Here is an 18,663-nt window from a genome sequence, read left to right on the forward strand (position 1 = left end):
TACATATGTACTTATACATTTGTAATTATTCACTTGGCCGACATCGACGCAAACACATACGTATGTATACGTATACGTATTAAACAACAAAAGTAAGGCTAATATTTCAATTAAGCTCCATAGTCGTTTTTTTTACTTTCTCATGACAACAGATTCCAAACAGAAATACCAATAAAGGCTAATAGCTAGAAAATTAAGGACTTCGCCGAATAAATTTTTTTGGTCATACTTTTTTCCATGTTGTACAATTTCAATATTCAAATAAAATTTTTTCTTTTCCAACTGGCGACCTTTCCTTATCGTAATACCTCAACGGTCCATCGGTCCATGGGGAAATAAAATGCCTAAATTTGTATTAATTGTTATTATTGTTATTATTGTTTAATAATGTAGAGTTGTAATTCAAAAATTACGGTTTTGGAGATTTCATCATACAATTAATACGCTTAATAAGGAGAATATGTTCAACCTAGAAGGTTAGGTTAGGTTACACTGGCCGGCTGTTGCGCCTTACATAGACCCGTTGGTCCTTTGTAGTGCCAGATGGAGGTCCGTTTTACTGCGGTCTAAAGTAGTCGTCGTATAGGACGTCAACGCTTTTTGCGAAGTTCAAGAGTGCCTTAATATCCAGTTTTGAAACCTCCTCTAGTCCTTTAAACTGCGAAGCTCCGAGATAACTAAGACGATTTCTAGCTAAGGCCGGACAGAAACAGAGGAGGTGTTCTAACGTCTCACTCATGCCTTCCTCCCTGCACTTCCTGCATGCGTCACTGTTACTAATGCCCATTCTGCTTGCGTGGGATGCCAGTAGGTTCAACCTAGAAGATATGACCAATAAACTTCACAAAGATGGCGAAGATATGTGTCTTTCATCAGTCTGTATGAATTGATCAAACTTTGATTGTGTTTTCCCACAAAATTTAAATATTTATGTAATTTTGTTTATCACTATATTATATTGCCCTAAAATGAATTTCAAACCGCCTTTTAGCCTTAATGGTTCCAATATAAAATTTGGTGGCGATCGGATAAGACTTAGAGGCCAGGCCGCGCACACCCGGGCAGGTATGAAAGTACGTGAAATATAGAAAAAATAGGTTGTTTTATTCCCAATCCCATAAAGCGAAACTTTTCCAATTAGTTAACTATAATGTCTGCTTTCCATTTAAATTTCCTATCTAGAAGTCCAAAATCAGCTCAAAAGTGAGAAAGTTGCAGAAATAATATTAGGCAAACAAATTTATATGATTCGGATATGTTTAATTAAACCGTGCGACAAAAACTGCAAAATTTCAAAATATAAGAAACAATCAATACACTCACGAAGCTATGAACCGCGTTTTTACTTTTCTTCTCTCTGATGTCAGGATTTTTTCAAAAGACTTTAATTCATCAAAAAAATTATTTATTAAAAATCAGTGCAATGTGTTATACATACATATATACATATGATATGGATACCAAATGAAAGAGAACATTCTATAGATTTTGAAAAAAATAAGCTTTTTGTTTCACAATGAGGAATAGCTATTGAAAAAGTCCTTTTAATTAATAAATTTTTTTTTTAGCTAACAAAGTTGCAAGGGTAAAATTCGAGAATGTGCTCGTGTGTTTATTAGTCCTTAACATATTTTTTTTTTTCTAACTTTATTGCAAATATTCAAGGATATTCAAGAATAAAATTTTAAATGGACTTTTTTCCGTCCTTATGCACCAACAAATTTTTGATTCTACCGAATTTTCTAATAGAATTGTACCAAATAAAAAAAAAAATAAAAATTAATTAATCATGTCCTTAAAATTTCAAAGTCCTTTTAAGAAAAATCTTGGCGTCAGAGAGAAAAACTATTAACGTAGTTTCACGATTTTCGGCCTTATTGTAATCGTCGTTACCATTTCCTACATTTACATATTTATGTATTTTTTGATTTTTCTTTTCAGATTCTTTTATTTGTACCATTTTGCATTCTACGCTTATCATTACCGCTTCAGTGGACAAAACCGAAGTTTGGCATTAGTATCCTCTTGGTTATTCATACAGGTAAGTACCGTTACACTTATACATATATTTATGTATGTATATCTATGAATCGCAATGAGCTGATATACATATCGAGCCCTAACCGCCAAAATAACGTAAGCGACATATTTTTCAAAATTTAATTTTTGACGCAGAAATGCATCTTGATGCTCTAGGAATATTTCTGCATCAAAAAGAAAATTTTGAAAAAATGTCGCTTACGTTATTTTGGCGGTTAGTGCTCGATATGTTTGTTGTTAATGATTGATTATATTTGAGCCCGAGATCGGTTTATGAAAAATTTGATCTGCGATTTTTAAATTTTCTCGCAGCCATGAAAAAGTCGCATACGAGTATTTTGTACATACATATGTACATATGTACATTAGACTGCATCACTCGCCATATAAAAAAAAAAAAAAAAATGGTACTGTTTTTCCACTGAAATCATAAAATCTATTATATTTTAAGACTTCCACCAAAATATCAGGGAGAAATATTAAGATTTACATATGTATGTGGTCAAAAAAATTGTTTTTTTTTTTCATGAATAAATAACATTTTATTTTTAATATCATTTATTTTTTAATACGACAGCTCGTTTAAAGCAGTTTTCTTTCGATTCAATATTTTCGATCCAATTTTAAAAGTATCAAAATTTGTACTATGCGAAAAATTTAAGTATCTCGCGGAATGAACGAAAAAACAAAATATCTTCCGAAAATTTGCACAAACATGTAACGCGTAGCATATGGGTGTTTCCATCGGAAGGTCCACCACGACAAACAAAAATAAAAATCTTATATCTAACGTATTTACGGGCCGATTTGTGTCTGCTTTTCAAAATATATACTGGCTATGTAAGTAGAATCGAGTTTGCGTAAAATGGTCTTCCTAGATGGCGCCCAGGTTGAGATATTTCGAAAAATCGTATTTATGGTCCAATTTCGTTCGAATTTGGCGTATGTAGTTGAAACATAATAAGTCATAGATTTCCAACAAATTCACCCTGAATTGGCGCTGAAGTCAAAATAGAAAGCAATATTAACAAAAATATAACGATGGAAATTTATGTCACGTGACGTTTCACACTTGTGGTTGTAAAAGAAAATTGAAACAAGTTGCATTAATTCAAAAAACTCTAAAAACAACTAGAATTGCTCCAAATCATATTAAAATAAGTTTCATGAAAATAGCCGTCCACAATTCGCAGAGTTTTGCGATTTTGTAAGAAAAGAAAAAATCTACTTCCATTTTTTGCCACGTAACGACACTCTCCTTAAATGCTTATATTTCAGGACCATTGTTTTCATTTTTCGGTTAAATATAGAGCTAATTATGTGCTATACAATGGCCCAAAAAAGTGAAAGAAAACAAATTGTATTCCTTTTTTGTATCGCATTGAAACGTACGACTGCGACGTATGCGACGTATGGAAATACCCATATGAGAGCTGAGAATATGAGTGAGAGTGTACGAAAACTGTCAAAAACACTTGTTACATGGGTGAGAATATTCCAGTGCTGAGAACTTATGAGAACTCCACGTTAAGAACGAATAGCGATCAGAGTGTCCAGATATGGCGATTTTTCTTGGATATTCGCGCGTAAAAATTTAGGAAATCGCCATAGGCGATTTTTGGCGATTTTTACCCTTCAAATAAATTTTTTCCAATTTTAAATATGTATATAAAAAACTTAGTTTTCCACGATAATTTTACAGAAGAGGCTAATGAACTGCGTCTTTTAGACTGTCAAAAATGTTTAATCACCCTTATCCAAGAACTTTTGAAACGATTACCTAGTCAATTAAATACATTTAAAAAAGCTCTGATTTTGTCACCCGAAAAGTGTGTGAATCACAAGAGGGCGAGTTTCAGGACCTGCCACTATTCACTATTGACTTTGAAGGAAAGAAAAGCAGTTTAAATCTTTTAACTTTCCCATGGAATAACTTTTCTCAGAACCATTCCATCCGACTCTGAATAATTTTGGATAATTGATTGCGGAGTGAAAACCCTAACAGGCAATAAAATCTTTGGAAATATAAGTAAATTCATATTATTATCCTTGTCGCACTCACCTGCTTTGTTGAGCGCGTATTTTCCGTAACGAATTCAACAAAAACTAAGATTCGAAATAGGATGAGGTTGAAAAGCCTTAATTCAATAGTTCGAATAAATTGTTATATGAAGGCTAATAGTTTCTGCTGCAAAACATTTCCAATATCAAACGGTCTGTTATGAAGGTTGAATAGCTCAATATGTGACAACAACAGAAATGTAAATGATTCAGACACTAGGCGATTTTGAAGAAATTGTGGAAATAGCTCATCTCGTCTTATAGGTTTTTATTTAAGTTTTAGTGCCGACCTCTTAAAAGCGGATTGTGCGATTAATCAATTAATATGAATTATAATAAATTTAATAATTGCGTAGTCCTGTTGAGAAGTGTGTTGAAACAAATATTTTTAAAAAGTATGCGTATTTTTAAAGAAAATTGTCTGTACATCACTATTATATTATTTTTTATTACCCTCAGAAGGTGTTATATTCGTTTTTAGTTTTAAAAACTATATTATAACAAGAACTCATTTTTAAAATAAAAGATTTGATTTAACAATTGCGCTTTTTTTTAAAAACAATCTGGACACCGTGATACCCACTCTCATTACTTGTTAGACGGGGAGAATGAGAGTGAATTCCTATTCATTTTCCTATTTACTCTCATCGTTTACGAGCATCTTTAAGGACCTAGGAATAATTTTTAGTTCGGGATTTACCTTCATTAACCACATTAGCTATACCATTCCTAAAGCTTACTCTAACCTTGCTTTTCTGCGGCGCCACGGTAGAGATTTCAAAGATCCCTACGCCCAAAAAATTCTGTAAACATAACTCTCTAGCTCATTCAAAGCTGGAATACGCCTCTTTAGTCGGGAAACCAATTTACTCAACTCATTGCTCTAGACTTGAAAGAGTGCAACGAAGCTTTATTCGCTTCGCTCTCAAGCCACTCCATTTTAATGATCCCCGTAGCAGTTGCTTTGTTTTTTAATGTTTTAAAATTCTTTCATAATGAAACACTTTTAAGTTCTTTTTGCAAAAGTTTCCTTTTGGTTAAAGTGTCATTTGAATATACTTTAAACAAGAAGTGTTTTTAATAATGCAATGGCAACTGAATTATAACAAAATGTTCATTTAAATGGAAATAACAAAGTTGGTTATGCTGATCTAAGTAAAATTGCATTAGCTGATTGTGTTAAATATGTAATTATACTACGAAAATTACATACTTTTGTTTTCTTACCGTTATACGTCAGTCAAATTTCCATTTTGGTTATTTAACTAAAAAGCCTTTATGGGCACCGTTATCTTTAAAGTGGCTTTATGACCGCGATCAGCAAAATAAAGCATTCTTTAAATTTTAAAATATTCTTTAACTTTATTATGAAATCGGCCCTTAAACTAACAAAATCTTTTTTTTTTAGCCAGGTTAAAAAATGTGAGCGAAAAAAGTCCACTAAGTAATAAAATATTTTTGTTTGTGGTTTGTTACCCGTCAGGAAGTGTACGGCAAGAAAATTTAAAGAAATTGGCGAAATTGCAGAAAAATAGCGAAAAATATATGGGGGAAATATTCCAATTTCTATATTTCGTCTCTTTAAGTGTTTAAGCTTTTTTATGATACCTTGCACCTTGCCGCTTTGTGATCAAATATTTTGTGTATGCAAAAAGGTGTTTGCATCAAATTTCGCATTGCACAGTTATGTATCTAGTATTCCCGTAAATTTTATGCTAAAATTAATTTGGCATCAGCATTTGGCTAGAACAGTGTGCCACCGTAACTGTGTCGGTCACGTGCATTCCTCTAGGTATGTACTATCTATATAACATACATACATAAGTACATACACATACATACATGTATACACGCGTATGTAAGTACTCTTGTATCCACATTGGTTATTAGTTGGTTGGTTGATGTCATTGTGGATAACGGTGCAGGTGCGCTGGCGCTCGCTCACGTGGCTGGCTATCGATTTTATTCGGAGCCTGCACGTTGTTAAAGACCAATTGCAATAAAGTTGGCTATTGCAAATAAAAAATGTCTGCTCTGTTGAAGCGCAAGTTTTTATTGCCAAAGGCGTTGCAACACTCGCAAACAAAATCCAAAATTCAAAAATTCAAAAATTATGTAGTCATTAATGACCATACTCGTGGCATCAAATGCACTAACTAACTACTACAATCAAATTTAAACGGCCTTCCTTCGTTTTGTATCATGCTTCGAGGTGAAATCCTCTTTGGCCCTGTAGTGCATCGAGAAACCGAATGCCCTTGCTGCGAACAATAGATACCATCCATCTAAGATGGGTACCACCAGGGCATACGGGAGTCGAAGGAAATGAAGAAGCTGATCAGCTAGCCAGACTGTCGTCTGCTGTGTCGACACCGATAGGACTGGAGCCCCTCCTTGCAGTGGGTCCCAGTACACGATAGAGAAGGCGCCCAGAAAGGAAAATAGTAATCGAATAAATAGTAATCCCGGAACGACTTATCGGCTATTTCGGATGAAATAAAATAAAAATAAAAATGCATTTGAGTTAGCCTATTAAATCTGTCGTGGACTGCAAATTATATCAATCGGCAAAATGAGATCAAATTGTAAACTGACTGCAATTTTGCACCTACAATCTACTTGCAACTGAAAGGATCCATGATTTTGACCCATATGTACATTAGGGTGGTCCAAAATGCATGTGAATTCGGAATTTTGATGCTCTCACCCCCTAGAATTGTTCTATACCAAAAAGAATAATTAAAAGTTAAAAAAAAAATTGTCAAGAAAGCTACCAACTCATAACTCGTGGTGTCCTTGAACCAGATTCAACTGAATCGGTCTGGAACGATCTAATTTCCGATGAGACTATTTTAGAGGGGTGTTCCATTGTTAGAATCCGTGAAGTTTAAAATCATGGCAATTGCCGATTTCACAAAAAACGTATATTTTTCGATTTTCTGGTAGGTTTTCGATAATGTTCTCGACAACAATCAGATGTTCAGCACAAAACTGTAAACAAACAAACTAATGCGACAACAATTTCAAGGAACAAGCAACAGTGCTGCCACTTGTTTGGCACATTTAAAGAAAGTTGATCTGAAACCCAACGAAAGCTAAATGGCATTTAAATAACAATCCAGAATGGAACTTAAGAGCCATTTAAATTTTCTGAAATTGAAATTGGCCCTAGCTCACACGTTCTCATTTTCAATCCCACACAAAATCGAATTTTGAAAAACTTTTCTTTTAATTAAAAGTACATAGATATCGTTTTGAGTAGTAACATAAAATATTTTCTTTTGGAAAAAAGTTTATTTATATATGTATTTTCGCTTTATGTAAAAAAAGCTTAAAAAAGTCGTTGTGGCTAAAAATGGGAGCTAAAATTTTTTCCTTACATATATATTAAGCTGCATCACTCCCCATATAAAAAAAATCGGTACTGGTTTTCCATTGGAATTATAAAATCTATTATATTTTAAGACGTCCACCAAAACATTTCGGAAAAATCTTAAGATTTAAGCGAGCTGGACCGATTTGAAAAAACCTCCAAAAATGGAGTTTTTTATGAATAAAAATAGTTTCTTAAAGATTTTTTTTTGAAAAAATCCCCTCAAATGACAAAACCGTTTAAGCTTAAAAAGTTTACATAAAAATATTAAATAAAAAATAAAAATTTTGAACGGAATCGTAAGATGAGATTTTTGATGCTGTTTTTTAACTTTTTTCAAAGATTGGTATAAGAAAAACTTGAATAACTGAACATAAACTCTTCTGATTTAGACTTGTGAGGTATCATTGGAAAAGTATTTTCTCACCCTTTTTATTTCTTTGCCAATAAGCTCATTCAAAGGATGAAAAGTAAAATGAACGAACAATCAATTTTATAATAATAAAGTGCAAGTTACCGTTGATTTTTGGCAATTTTTTTCACGCAGTCTCTTCCATTCAATTTTTTTTTTCGAAAATACTTTATATGGAAAAAATGCAAAACACCTTCAACAAAAAAAAAATTCTCAAAAATCAACGCGATTTTTGACTAACTCCGAACTTGCATTTTTTAACTAGAATTTAATGGCCTGCAAAACTGCATACTCAAAAAAGATCTATCTGATCTGACAAAAAAGTTGAAAATTTTGATGAAAATTTGCTGAATTTTCGCGAGTTTTGCACAAAGTTTAGGAATTATATTTTTAGGTTTTTTGTTGTTGAATGAACCATACCTTTATAAAAAAATTGGCGGAAAAATATTAGAATAAAAATTGTTGCATATATTGTGAAAAAATTTGCTGTGCCAATACTTTGTTCCGGCAGTGTATATAAGGGAGCAAAAATTTCCACAATCACTTTTCCATTAACAATTCACAATAAAGCAGTTTTTCACTTAACTACACTGGCCTTAAGGTTGCGTTTTTTTTTTTTTAACCGAGCTGGCTGAACTCGAATAAATAGCCGAGTTTGTGTTGTTGCTTTGCATGTATTTCGTTATTTTAGCGAGTGTTCTTTTGTAGCTCGGCTGTAAAAGAATGCACCTTATGTATGTATGTAGCTTATTAAAAATACATTTAAGGGAATTTTAAAAAAAATTGTATACCATGGACTGGCATGAAGACTTCCAGTGCCGAGGTAGTTATAGCGATGAGTAGATAGCGATAAGAGTGCCAACTGCGCAGTTATGACTGCTTTTGATACATATCACGTGTAAACCATGTACATACATAATGTGTTCGCCTGTTCTTCTACATATATTGCCATATCCCGCAATCTGATTGTCCATATTCTCTCTCTTTCTCTCTTCCCCAACACTCCATGCAGCACTCCATGTTTTACTTTTTCCATCGTTACGAGCTGCCTGTCATTATTCAACAAGCGCAAATACTTATCATAACAAACAATCAGAATGTGGCAGGGAATGGCCCCCAACAGAGGCAGCAGCAGCAGCTGCAGGGCCAGGGGCGGCCAGCTGCAATTATAATGGGTCGACTATTTCGTCGCCCGGCTCGTCAGCAACAGCAGCAACAACAAGAACAGCAGCTCATTGATGCTCTACGAAATCAGCGACAAATACCATTCGTTGGTGGCTTGCTGCAGCGACGCGTCGGAGCTGTGGACACTTTGCGGCGCACGCTTCTACAACGTGGCTGGATGGGAGCGCCACGTGTCCGCGTACAAATCGCCAATTTGCAACGCATCAATTTGCGTTCCATTCAAATAAATCCAGCCAATTTGGATGCAGCCGCCGCCTCAGCAGCAGGCGAAGCAGCAACGGGTGATGGTGCTGGAAGTGGAAGTGGCACCGGCGGTACAACGATAGATGGCAATATTACCATAACACAGGTGGCAGACGCAGATGGCTCAACAAATGCAATGGCAATGGCAATGGGAAGCAACACCAGTAGTGGCAGCGGCCAAACCATTGGCATAACAATCTCTTTTAATCCGCCAGCCACAGACGATGTAGACACGAGGTCGGCAACTGGCGCTGAAAATGTTGCACAAACCCCCCCATCAGTGGCAACTTCTTCGTTGAATGACGCGCGGACAACAGAAGCTATGCCAAATACTGCCGCAGAACTACAGCCGGTATCAACAACAATAACAGGTGAATACATTAGAACTTAATTTTTTAATATTTTTTTTCCATTTGTTTTTTTTTTTTTTTGCAACATCTATGAGGTGTTCGAAATACACACTGGTGAAAGAACTATGTAGCAAAAATATTTTGGTAATACAATTTTCCAGTTACAAAATCTTCGGTAACGTGCAGAATAGATCTGTAAGAGGCGAATAAGTGTTGCCAATTTTGTAACTCGCAGTGTTTAGGTTAGGGATCCATTCTCTATGTTCTGTGTACAGGGCCACTCGTTTGTGGACGCTAAAATATCTTTTTCGCTGTCCAAAAAAGTTACATTAGTACAGTAACCATATTTAGTTTAGTATAAAGCAAGAATGATAGAATAAAGAGATTGCGCTTTGCGCAGGTCCGTTACTCTTGTTTACTAATCAGCTGTTCGAGTGTTGACGTCATAATATAAAATTTTTGGTGGGAAGCGTATTGGTTTGCGAGGGAAACGTATTGGTTTGCGAGGAAAACGTATTGATTTGTGATATTTTTGTTAAAGTTATAAAATAAAAACGTTGTAAAATGAAGTGCGCAGTTGCGAAATGTGGAAAAACGGCGGCAGAGTGCAGTTTGTTTACTTTTCCTTCAGATCCAGAACTTAGGAAAAAGTGGATCCAGTTCTGCCGGCAAAGCAAGGATTTCCAATTTAAAAATTGCTATATTTGCATGCATCACTTTGCAAGTGAAGATTTTGAAAATAGTCTGCAGTTTGAAGTGGGTAGGATGTTTATTTATTTCGTTTATTGTGTTTATATTAATGAAAGTGTTTAAAACATTTCTAAGGTTATGCAAAAAGAAGATTGTTGAAACGAGGCCCCGTGCCATCAATTTACAAGCCCGGTGATGAAAACCCGGAGCGTTCGCAAAGAGTTCATCGTCGTCAAAATACGTCGTTAATATTGGGTTTCATTGGAACGATATCCTTATTTGATGCTGTGGGCAGGCGTCACAGTTTCAGGTAAAATTTCTTGCTTATGCCTTGGCAGTTTAATTTTATGTTGGCACCGTTTGCATTGTATTTCCTGAAATAAGTACGCATTGGAAGTTAGTAAAAAGTTATGTATTGTCGCAGATGCTACTTACCATGCTATGAGCACGCCCTTGCTCAACGAATTGGCCCTTTTACGCTGTTTCCTGGTTAGCGCTCTTCGATTCTCTGTAGTCTTTCTGGCATCGTATAGCTTCTATATTTGTTTCCAAGCCTTGGAGCTATGCACTATTTGCTGTGGCTTCAATTTCATTTGGAAATCTTACTCGTTCCATTTGCCAGCGCAACGGTGGCCACAGAATGCAATTTTTATTTGAACGCCCTACTCACTACCTGAAATAAAATAATAGGGCTATTCGCGATCCGGTGCAAATGGCCTAGCATCATTGCATTGCAAATTTGTATTGCAAATTATTTGCAATACACAAACAAAATACACGCATTTGCATTTGTCATGGCTTGGCAAATTTGCAATACCGAAAATCCATAGCATAAATATGCTATGCATTGCATTCATAAACAAAACCAAAGCTGATGCACAAAAAGTGTTTTGCAAAAGCTTTACCATGACAGTTTAATAAAGGTCGCTCACAATCCATGGCATATTTCTGCAATTGCATAAATTTGTCAGCTCTTATGCACCGAATCGCGAATAGCCCTAATAATATAAATAATGTAAAAGAAACACAAAATAAATTTACCGTCTTCTCGATTCAATAAATTGCCACCAGATTGTTTTATTTTAGTATTTCAACTAAATTGTATGCTATATTTACTTTTTTTCGTCGAAATTGTATGCGATTTGACAGATCGCCAACAACAACTTTTATATTATGACGTAGATGCGCAGAACGAAAAATTTTTGCACCCCTATCGGCGCAATCTTTGTATTCTATCATTCTTGAGTATAAAGTATTTAATTTTATTCAATTCACAATTGTCGTTAGATTAAGGGATTATACCATCCGGACGGTCGGAAAATTTGGTAAAAAATAATTTTGCTTCTGACGCATACAGTGGCTCACAGCTTATTTCAACCAGCAGCTATCAAAACTTTTAGCCACCCATGAAAACTAAATTAAGAAAAATATCAAATTTATTTAAACGCTGGTTATTAGCCTAATAAATAACATACCAAATCAATATGACATCATTAGTAAAATAATAATATTTTAAAAGAATTGAAATCTTAAAACGATATCAAACACAATGCCACACAGTTTATTTCAGCCAAATAATTTCCAGCTGTGCAATTATCCTCGTATCTTGTGATGCAACTGTTTTTTTTTCTCTCTGTGGTTTAGTCATTATATTTTTAATACGTTCAAATATTGTTTTGCTGAATTTGGTGAGAAAAGCGCGTAGAAAAATTTGTTTTGCTAACAATCAACGAGAAATTGTTCTCAGTTATTTTAACCCTTCTACACAAATTCATAAAATTTTTTTTAAAATATTTTTTTTTGCTTGAAAGCCATTGTAAAAACTTAACAGAGGCATTAAAAAGTTTTATCGCAGTGCGAAAGATTTTAAGGTAAGCTCTGGATAGATTTCTTTAAAAAATTTGATCTTTTTGACCCAATTTGTGCAGAAAGGTTAAAAGTCGCATATAAAACTTGGTGAAAGGATTGGACTGGAGTGGTTTTACTGTGCGGATTTGTCAGCGCGAAAATAGAACGCACGGTAAGGGCACAAATGCGCATACCAAATTTTTCAATTCAGCCAAGTAGCGCTAAATTGTCCGTAAATTCCGGGAAAATGCAAAACTATCAGCTACAATAATCCATTCATAAGCCATACAAATTGAAGTGACGGATAAATTCTACGTTGAATCGAATTTTAACATTTTGGTCCTTATAAAGCCTTATGTGTTTGGGGTAGAACAAATACAAAAGGCTCATTCTACGGTGACGGGTGTGACATTTCAACTCACATTTTAAGCGTTAATTCTTAAACTGTAATAGAAAATTCTTTAAAACGAGTATTTTGTAGTATGTTTCCGAGATATACACAATGGACTAAAGACTAGATAATCCTTGATCGGACTCTTCTTCTCCATTGTATGTCTTAGTAATTGTAAAGTACCTTATTTTTAAATAGTATGAGTCTTTTACCTGTCAAACCGAGGCCGTTACCTGAGAAAACCGTTTCAGATACTTTTTTTTTATCCGTGACAGCATAGCTTAAGTTTTCCCATCCCTCGGGCAACATATCTTTTTATGATTAGCTTTATCATCGCTGATCACAAACAGATAGTATATGACACATTTCAGATTAGCTGATAAGTAACGGTAGCAGTCCCTGGCCGAATTTATTGAAGTTTGTCAAACTTTAAATTGTGACGGGTGTGACATGTGACGGGCGTGACCAACATAATCGGTTGGTTCTTTTTTCGAAAATAAAAACATATAAATACTTAAAAGCAATTCGCACATATTTCCCTGTGTCATAGCGTTACTTTCGTCAGCTTTTTTACACTGTCCAAGATGTGTTTTCCTTCAAAAAAATAACTACTTTGTGTATCTTGTGACGGGCGTGACATTAAAATATGCTTTGCTTCAATATATAATAAAATATTTAGTATTTGCCCGAAAAATTTGAAAATTACGCCGTTACAATGCTAACGAATTTGTCTCTCCACTGACGGTTTAAACAATGCAAAAAAGGTAATCGACTACGAAAATCAGTCTTGTAAATTTTGAAAAAAAATTAACCTCTCATATGGGTTTGTAAATGGTACAACCTAAATTAAAAAAAAAATATCTGATTTTGAGATAAATTTCAGAATTTTGGCTTTCAGTCTTGAAAGTTAGATTTATTTACTCTTACTTACTAGAAATAATACAGTCATATTCTTTAGTTTATTTTCGTTTCATTCGGTATCGATTACCGTGGAATGAGCCAAAAACAAAACAAAAACAAAAAGTTTAGGTGGTATCGCTTTGGTTTGGGCCTGAATGTCCGCAGCGGTCCAGACCAGAAATATACAGACATGGCTGATTTGGAACTGCCAGTATGTTTGCAATCACCGCACATAGGGGTATTGGTGGTATAAAACTTTGATAAAAGAGTATTTAAACATATTATTTCTCAAGCTATGTAACCCATCTATCAAATAGCAGTCATAAAAGTCGCCACCGTTACTTGAACTTTGACATACGTCACATAGAATATAGCCCCTATCGGAAGATTTTTTTTTGGTTGTCTTCTTTCAATAGCTGCCTTTGTTTCCTTCGTTATTATGGTTTTTATGAACCAATCGAAGTTTAACGTCCTTATTATCCAAAATTCGCTGTCATCCAATAGATCTGGAAGAAAAAAGAAATGGAAAAAATGTAGCGCCTTTCTACCACTCTACCACTTCTAACTGCGGTAACTGCTGTAGTACTTTGAGTTATGGCACGGGAAACTGCTTAAAATAACCTTCAGAGTACATATGCGGAATTTTTTAAGCAAAATAAAGAAAACGATTTTGTGTTGTAACCCCTTAAGGATGTGTATTTATTTTTTTCGAAACTCTATTTGTTTTCAGCTCCAAAATGTGAAAATCCGGAGGAAGAAAGTTCATACAAAAATGAGGCAAACATTAATAACGACGCAGCAATGTCGAAAAATGATGAAAAAACCCCTTCGAGTTCCATAGAAAGCCAATCAAACCAGGGTGTCAATAAAGAGCCTGTACTTAACGAAGAAAAGAAACAGAACACAGACAATTCATTGGGAAGAGGAACATTCGAAAATGCGGTTGACTCCGAAACGACTCAACAACACTTAGAGGGCGAATATTTGCCAGCGAGAAACTTGAGTGCAAGCGTGGTGTGTGAAGAGGGAGAGGGGAACAGTTTAGCCGAACAGATGAACACGAACGTACCATCATTTGTGGAACTATCGCCAATCGTTGAGCGTGGGCACGAGGTGGTGGTGGCAATATTAAACACGTCAGTAGTGTCGCAGCCTTTGCTTTTGCCAAACTCAACTACTGTGGCCGAAGCGACATCGTCTGCATCCATGCAGACAACTGCAGCGTCGCCAAATATGCTTGCCGCATCTCAACACACGCATCCAGCACGAACACGTCTCAGTCCAATAGCAGCAGCAAGTGTTGTTTCACTTACATCCACATCACCAGTGCCATCTGCAGCCACGGACAATGTCGACGTTACCGACGATCAGAACGACGTCAGAAGCCATTCAGAAAATACGAAGCCAGGCACTCGTCGTCTGAATTCGACCGACAGTTCACAGGCAATGGCGGTACAGCTGGGGCACGATTCATTTTCAAACACTACGAGCAATTTTGATCCTCAAGAGACACCTATAACGAGTTGCTGCGAGTTTTCCATAGATCCAGAGTAAGGAGTCCCTATAAACTAAACGTGAACTACTTATGGCAAACTGGTGAAACTCTATGCTCACGAAAGTGTTAGCTAAGCAAAACAGATACGAAATGGAAGACATACAATTTTAGTTCATTTGTGTATGTATATATATAAGTGTGTATGAATTATACAATGCTTGTACAATTAGACATTTTTATTAGCGTTTAATTTGTATAAATATTTAAAAAAAAAACTAAGGAAAGAAAACAATTGCTTAAAATAATATTTTCCAATCCAGCACTCGTAACATTCCGGTGGCGTTTTATTCCCCTCTCATTTATAGATTAATTCGGATTTACATATGTATGTATGAATATGTGCAATATAAACAAGTCTCACAGAAGGTATATGGGTGGTCAGACGCGCCAAATTTTCAGAAATCAGAAATTAACGTGCTCAACTATTCTCGAAATTTTCGCCATTTGAAATCGGTTTCTTTTGGCATAGTGGGATAATGAAGAGAAAATTTTAATTCGCGCAAAGAGAAGTCGACTTTGTTTTGAACTTATTTCTAAATCAATACTTGCATACTTTTTTTTAGATATTTTTAGCTTATTAAAATTCTCATTTCATGTTGACTATTTGTCAAATTAATATTTATTGGTTCGATTTTTCATACGTTGATTACATGTAACAAAAATGTACATATGTATGTATGTATGTAGGCATGTATGTGGGAAGCTCTAAAACATATTCATATTCATAAAAAAAAAAAGTATTAGGGCAATTCATCTAAACGCGTAAAAGCCGCCTCATATCCACGTAAACCTCGTAAAATTGTTTAATTTTGTACGGAAAACCGGTTTATTTACGAGGTTTACACAGTTACGAGGCAGTTACGCGTTTATATGAATGCCCTGAATGTAATTATAATTTCATTCAGTGTGCCTTACAACGTTTGAACGTTACCGTGTCGATACTCATATCAAAACCTATTCTTTTAAATTCAATAAAATTCAAAGCCGATCACATTCATTCAATTAGAATATGAATGATTGAGTTATCGTTTTGAATGGATTCATGCAGACGTCTCATGTTAGGCGAACCAAAACAAAGACTTACGATTTGGATCGGATGGAAAATGTGTGGTAATCGTTGCACATTGCCAGTTTATATGCTTAAGTTTGCCGGAACAAGCTGGGAAAATGAACGCCGAAACCGGTTTGTCTCCCAACCAAATTTGACAAGCGATGACGGAAGCTCGTTTTGTATTCGAATATTAACCAAAGTTAGTTGCAATCTGAGCATGCGCATTGTCTTGGAATAGTTATTACTATACCTGTTAAATAATGATTGATAATCGTAATGATTATTAATTAAAGTATGTTGTTTTTGGATAACCATTTAATGATACTATTATTTGCACGTTTTTAATGATTAATAATTAATTTTAATTCCTTAAAAGAAAAGTTAATTAATTAATTAATTTTAATTACTTGACTATTTTGTTACATGTGATTATTTTAAATTATTTTTAATTTTTTAATTGCTTGATTAACATAACTATTTGAGTATTTTCAATTAGTTTTGATTTTTTTAATTACATGAGTAGGTAATATAATAATTTTTGATTATTTTGATTATTTTTTGTTTTCAATTTTATGATTTATTTCAACTTGTGAATAATACATTACAGCGCAGTTAATATATGCACATTAGGGTGGGTCGAAAACACAATATGTTTAATGCGAAAATTGTATAGGTCTTAAAAGGTGCAATTTTAATCCCTTATTCTAGAAAAGAAATCCTTGTTCTCTGCCACAATATCTTCAGTCTGCGAAATGAGCTTGAAAAATTTTAAATAAGAGTGGGAATACCATTTTTTTTTAATTTTTACAACGACTTTTGTAGATCAATCCGGAACTTATTTCTTCACATAAAATCATAAAAAAAATTGGGAAAATTAAAAGTAAGTAACATCAATATTTTAATTAATTAATCTTGTTTTTTGTTATTTTGCGAAGCTCGGCCAAACACTAACATATGTGTAAGCGCCAATCTATTGCTATTATTATTATTGTTATTATTATTTAATACTAACTTTTAAAAATTTGCCTGCCAAACACTGCTTCATCTATTTGGAAAAATAATATAATTAGAAATAATCAAACAATTCAAAATAATCAAATAAATAAAACAAATAATTTGATTAATTTTGATTATTTGATTATTTCTAATCACATATTTGATTATTTGTTTATTGGCAATTAATCACTATTATGTTTGATGATTTTTTATTTATAATTAATTATCAATTGCTGGGTTATGCAAGAAAATTAAAATAATCATTAAAATTAAAAACTGCAAAAACACTAATGATTACTAATCATAATGGAAATTTAACAGCTCTGATTTTTACCTTCATAAACTTTGTAGTGCAGTGCATAACGTCATACAATATTCTCGGTTTCCAACTGATAAAACCCGATCTATTTGCTTTTGTTAAAACCATTAGAGTGCTACAGTAAACAGTACATACAAAATACATTGTTTTTTTTTCAAAATAAAATCTTTAATATTCGCTACGGTGCTGATTTAAATTTCGCTCGGGTGACTTGAACAGCTGCTTAATCGATCGGAATGAATTCCACCTCCGTCATAAAGACATTCTGACTCAGACTACTCCTCTCTTGCTCAAATATTCTTAGCAATTACATTTTCATGGTTGGATTTTCTTCCAGCAATTGATAATTATTTGCATCTCATTAATAAATTTGTCTGAGTATTAGCGTAGTGTTTGTATGTAGTTGTGTACATCTGCAATTGGTATTACGAAAAATTTAAATACGCAGCAAACTTTTCGTTTGTAGAAGAATCTTCATTTGGCCCGCTGCACAGTGCGGCCAAAAGTCCAAGCTTTAAAGAAATAATTCGAAATTTCGTATTAGGGGGCTTTCAGGGTCGCTATGCGAATTCGCTGTCGGAATTGCAAAATTCAATATGGCGGATCCCGTATGGCGTCTGGTAAATTTCGAGCTTCTTTATTAGATTTCTTAGGGCGTTTTCTTCTCTCGAAAAAAATTTCACACCTTCCCGTATGGCAACATCCTCACCCCTATTGCGAGTGTCGACTGTAGTAGATAAATGACTATTGTTTAGATTACCGCTTTTCCATGATATGTATTCTAAACGTCGTTGTCTCGTTCAAACAGCTGAAGAAGGATGAGCGACTAAAAAACTATTCACAGTCGCTTATTGAAGGAGAAATCGACATTCACAATACCATGTAAAAGCGATAATCGAATAATAGTCGTTTATCTACTACTAGTCGACACTCACAATACGGGGGGCGGGGGGGGGGGGGGGGGGGTTTCTGAGTATGCAGTCGTATAGCCCACTCATTTCTAGTGCCAAAAAATGTAAGTTTGAGTTGCTAGAACTTACCGTTGATTTTTGGAAATTTTTTTCTTCACAGTGCCTGTCATTTTCTTCCGTACGAAGTATATTCGATTATAGGTTTGTTCCACAAGCTACTTCGAGTTACTTCGAGTTACACATACGCGTTCCACAAGTAAGTTTTATAGTTTATTTGATATTCGCTGACAGTTTGAATTTTGCTCGAGTTTATCTACAAGTACCTTGTGGAACAAACC

General features: G+C 34.5%; 1 protein-coding gene and 1 long non-coding RNA gene across 2 annotated transcripts; one reads left to right on the forward strand and one right to left on the reverse strand.

The window, feature by feature from the left end:
• Positions 1-1,942: 1,942 nt before the first annotated feature.
• On the forward strand, positions 1,943-15,216 carry LOC118751875. The gene is made up of 3 exons (XM_036486700.1): positions 1,943-2,041; positions 8,899-9,685; positions 14,224-15,216. Exons 2-3 carry the CDS (start codon positions 8,905-8,907, stop codon positions 15,045-15,047), a joined length of 1,605 nt encoding a protein of 534 aa, XP_036342593.1. The 5' UTR covers positions 1,943-2,041; positions 8,899-8,904; the 3' UTR covers positions 15,048-15,216.
• Positions 10,426-11,590, reverse strand: LOC118751876. The gene is made up of 3 exons (XR_004994605.1): positions 11,396-11,590; positions 10,790-11,027; positions 10,426-10,728 (listed from the first exon to the last, which is right to left on the reverse strand). It is a non-coding gene; the product is annotated as an uncharacterized LOC118751876 (long non-coding RNA).
• Positions 15,217-18,663: the final 3,447 nt, after the last annotated feature.

The sequence above is a fragment of the Rhagoletis pomonella genome, unplaced genomic scaffold, assembly GCF_013731165.1.
Source record: "Rhagoletis pomonella isolate Grant_MI unplaced genomic scaffold, Rhpom_1.0 Rhpom_scaffold_01056, whole genome shotgun sequence".
NCBI lineage: Eukaryota > Metazoa > Arthropoda > Insecta > Diptera > Tephritidae > Rhagoletis > Rhagoletis pomonella.

Bases quoted from the DNA above. Each gene is read 5' to 3' on its own strand.
- LOC118751875 (XM_036486700.1), top strand. From the start codon at position 8,905: ATGTTTTACTTTTTCCATCGTTACGAGCTGCCTGTCATTATTCAACAA. The intron at 9,686-14,223 runs GTGAATACATTA...ATTTGTTTTCAG, and splicing joins GGTATCAACAACAATAACAG to CTCCAAAATGTGAAAATCCG.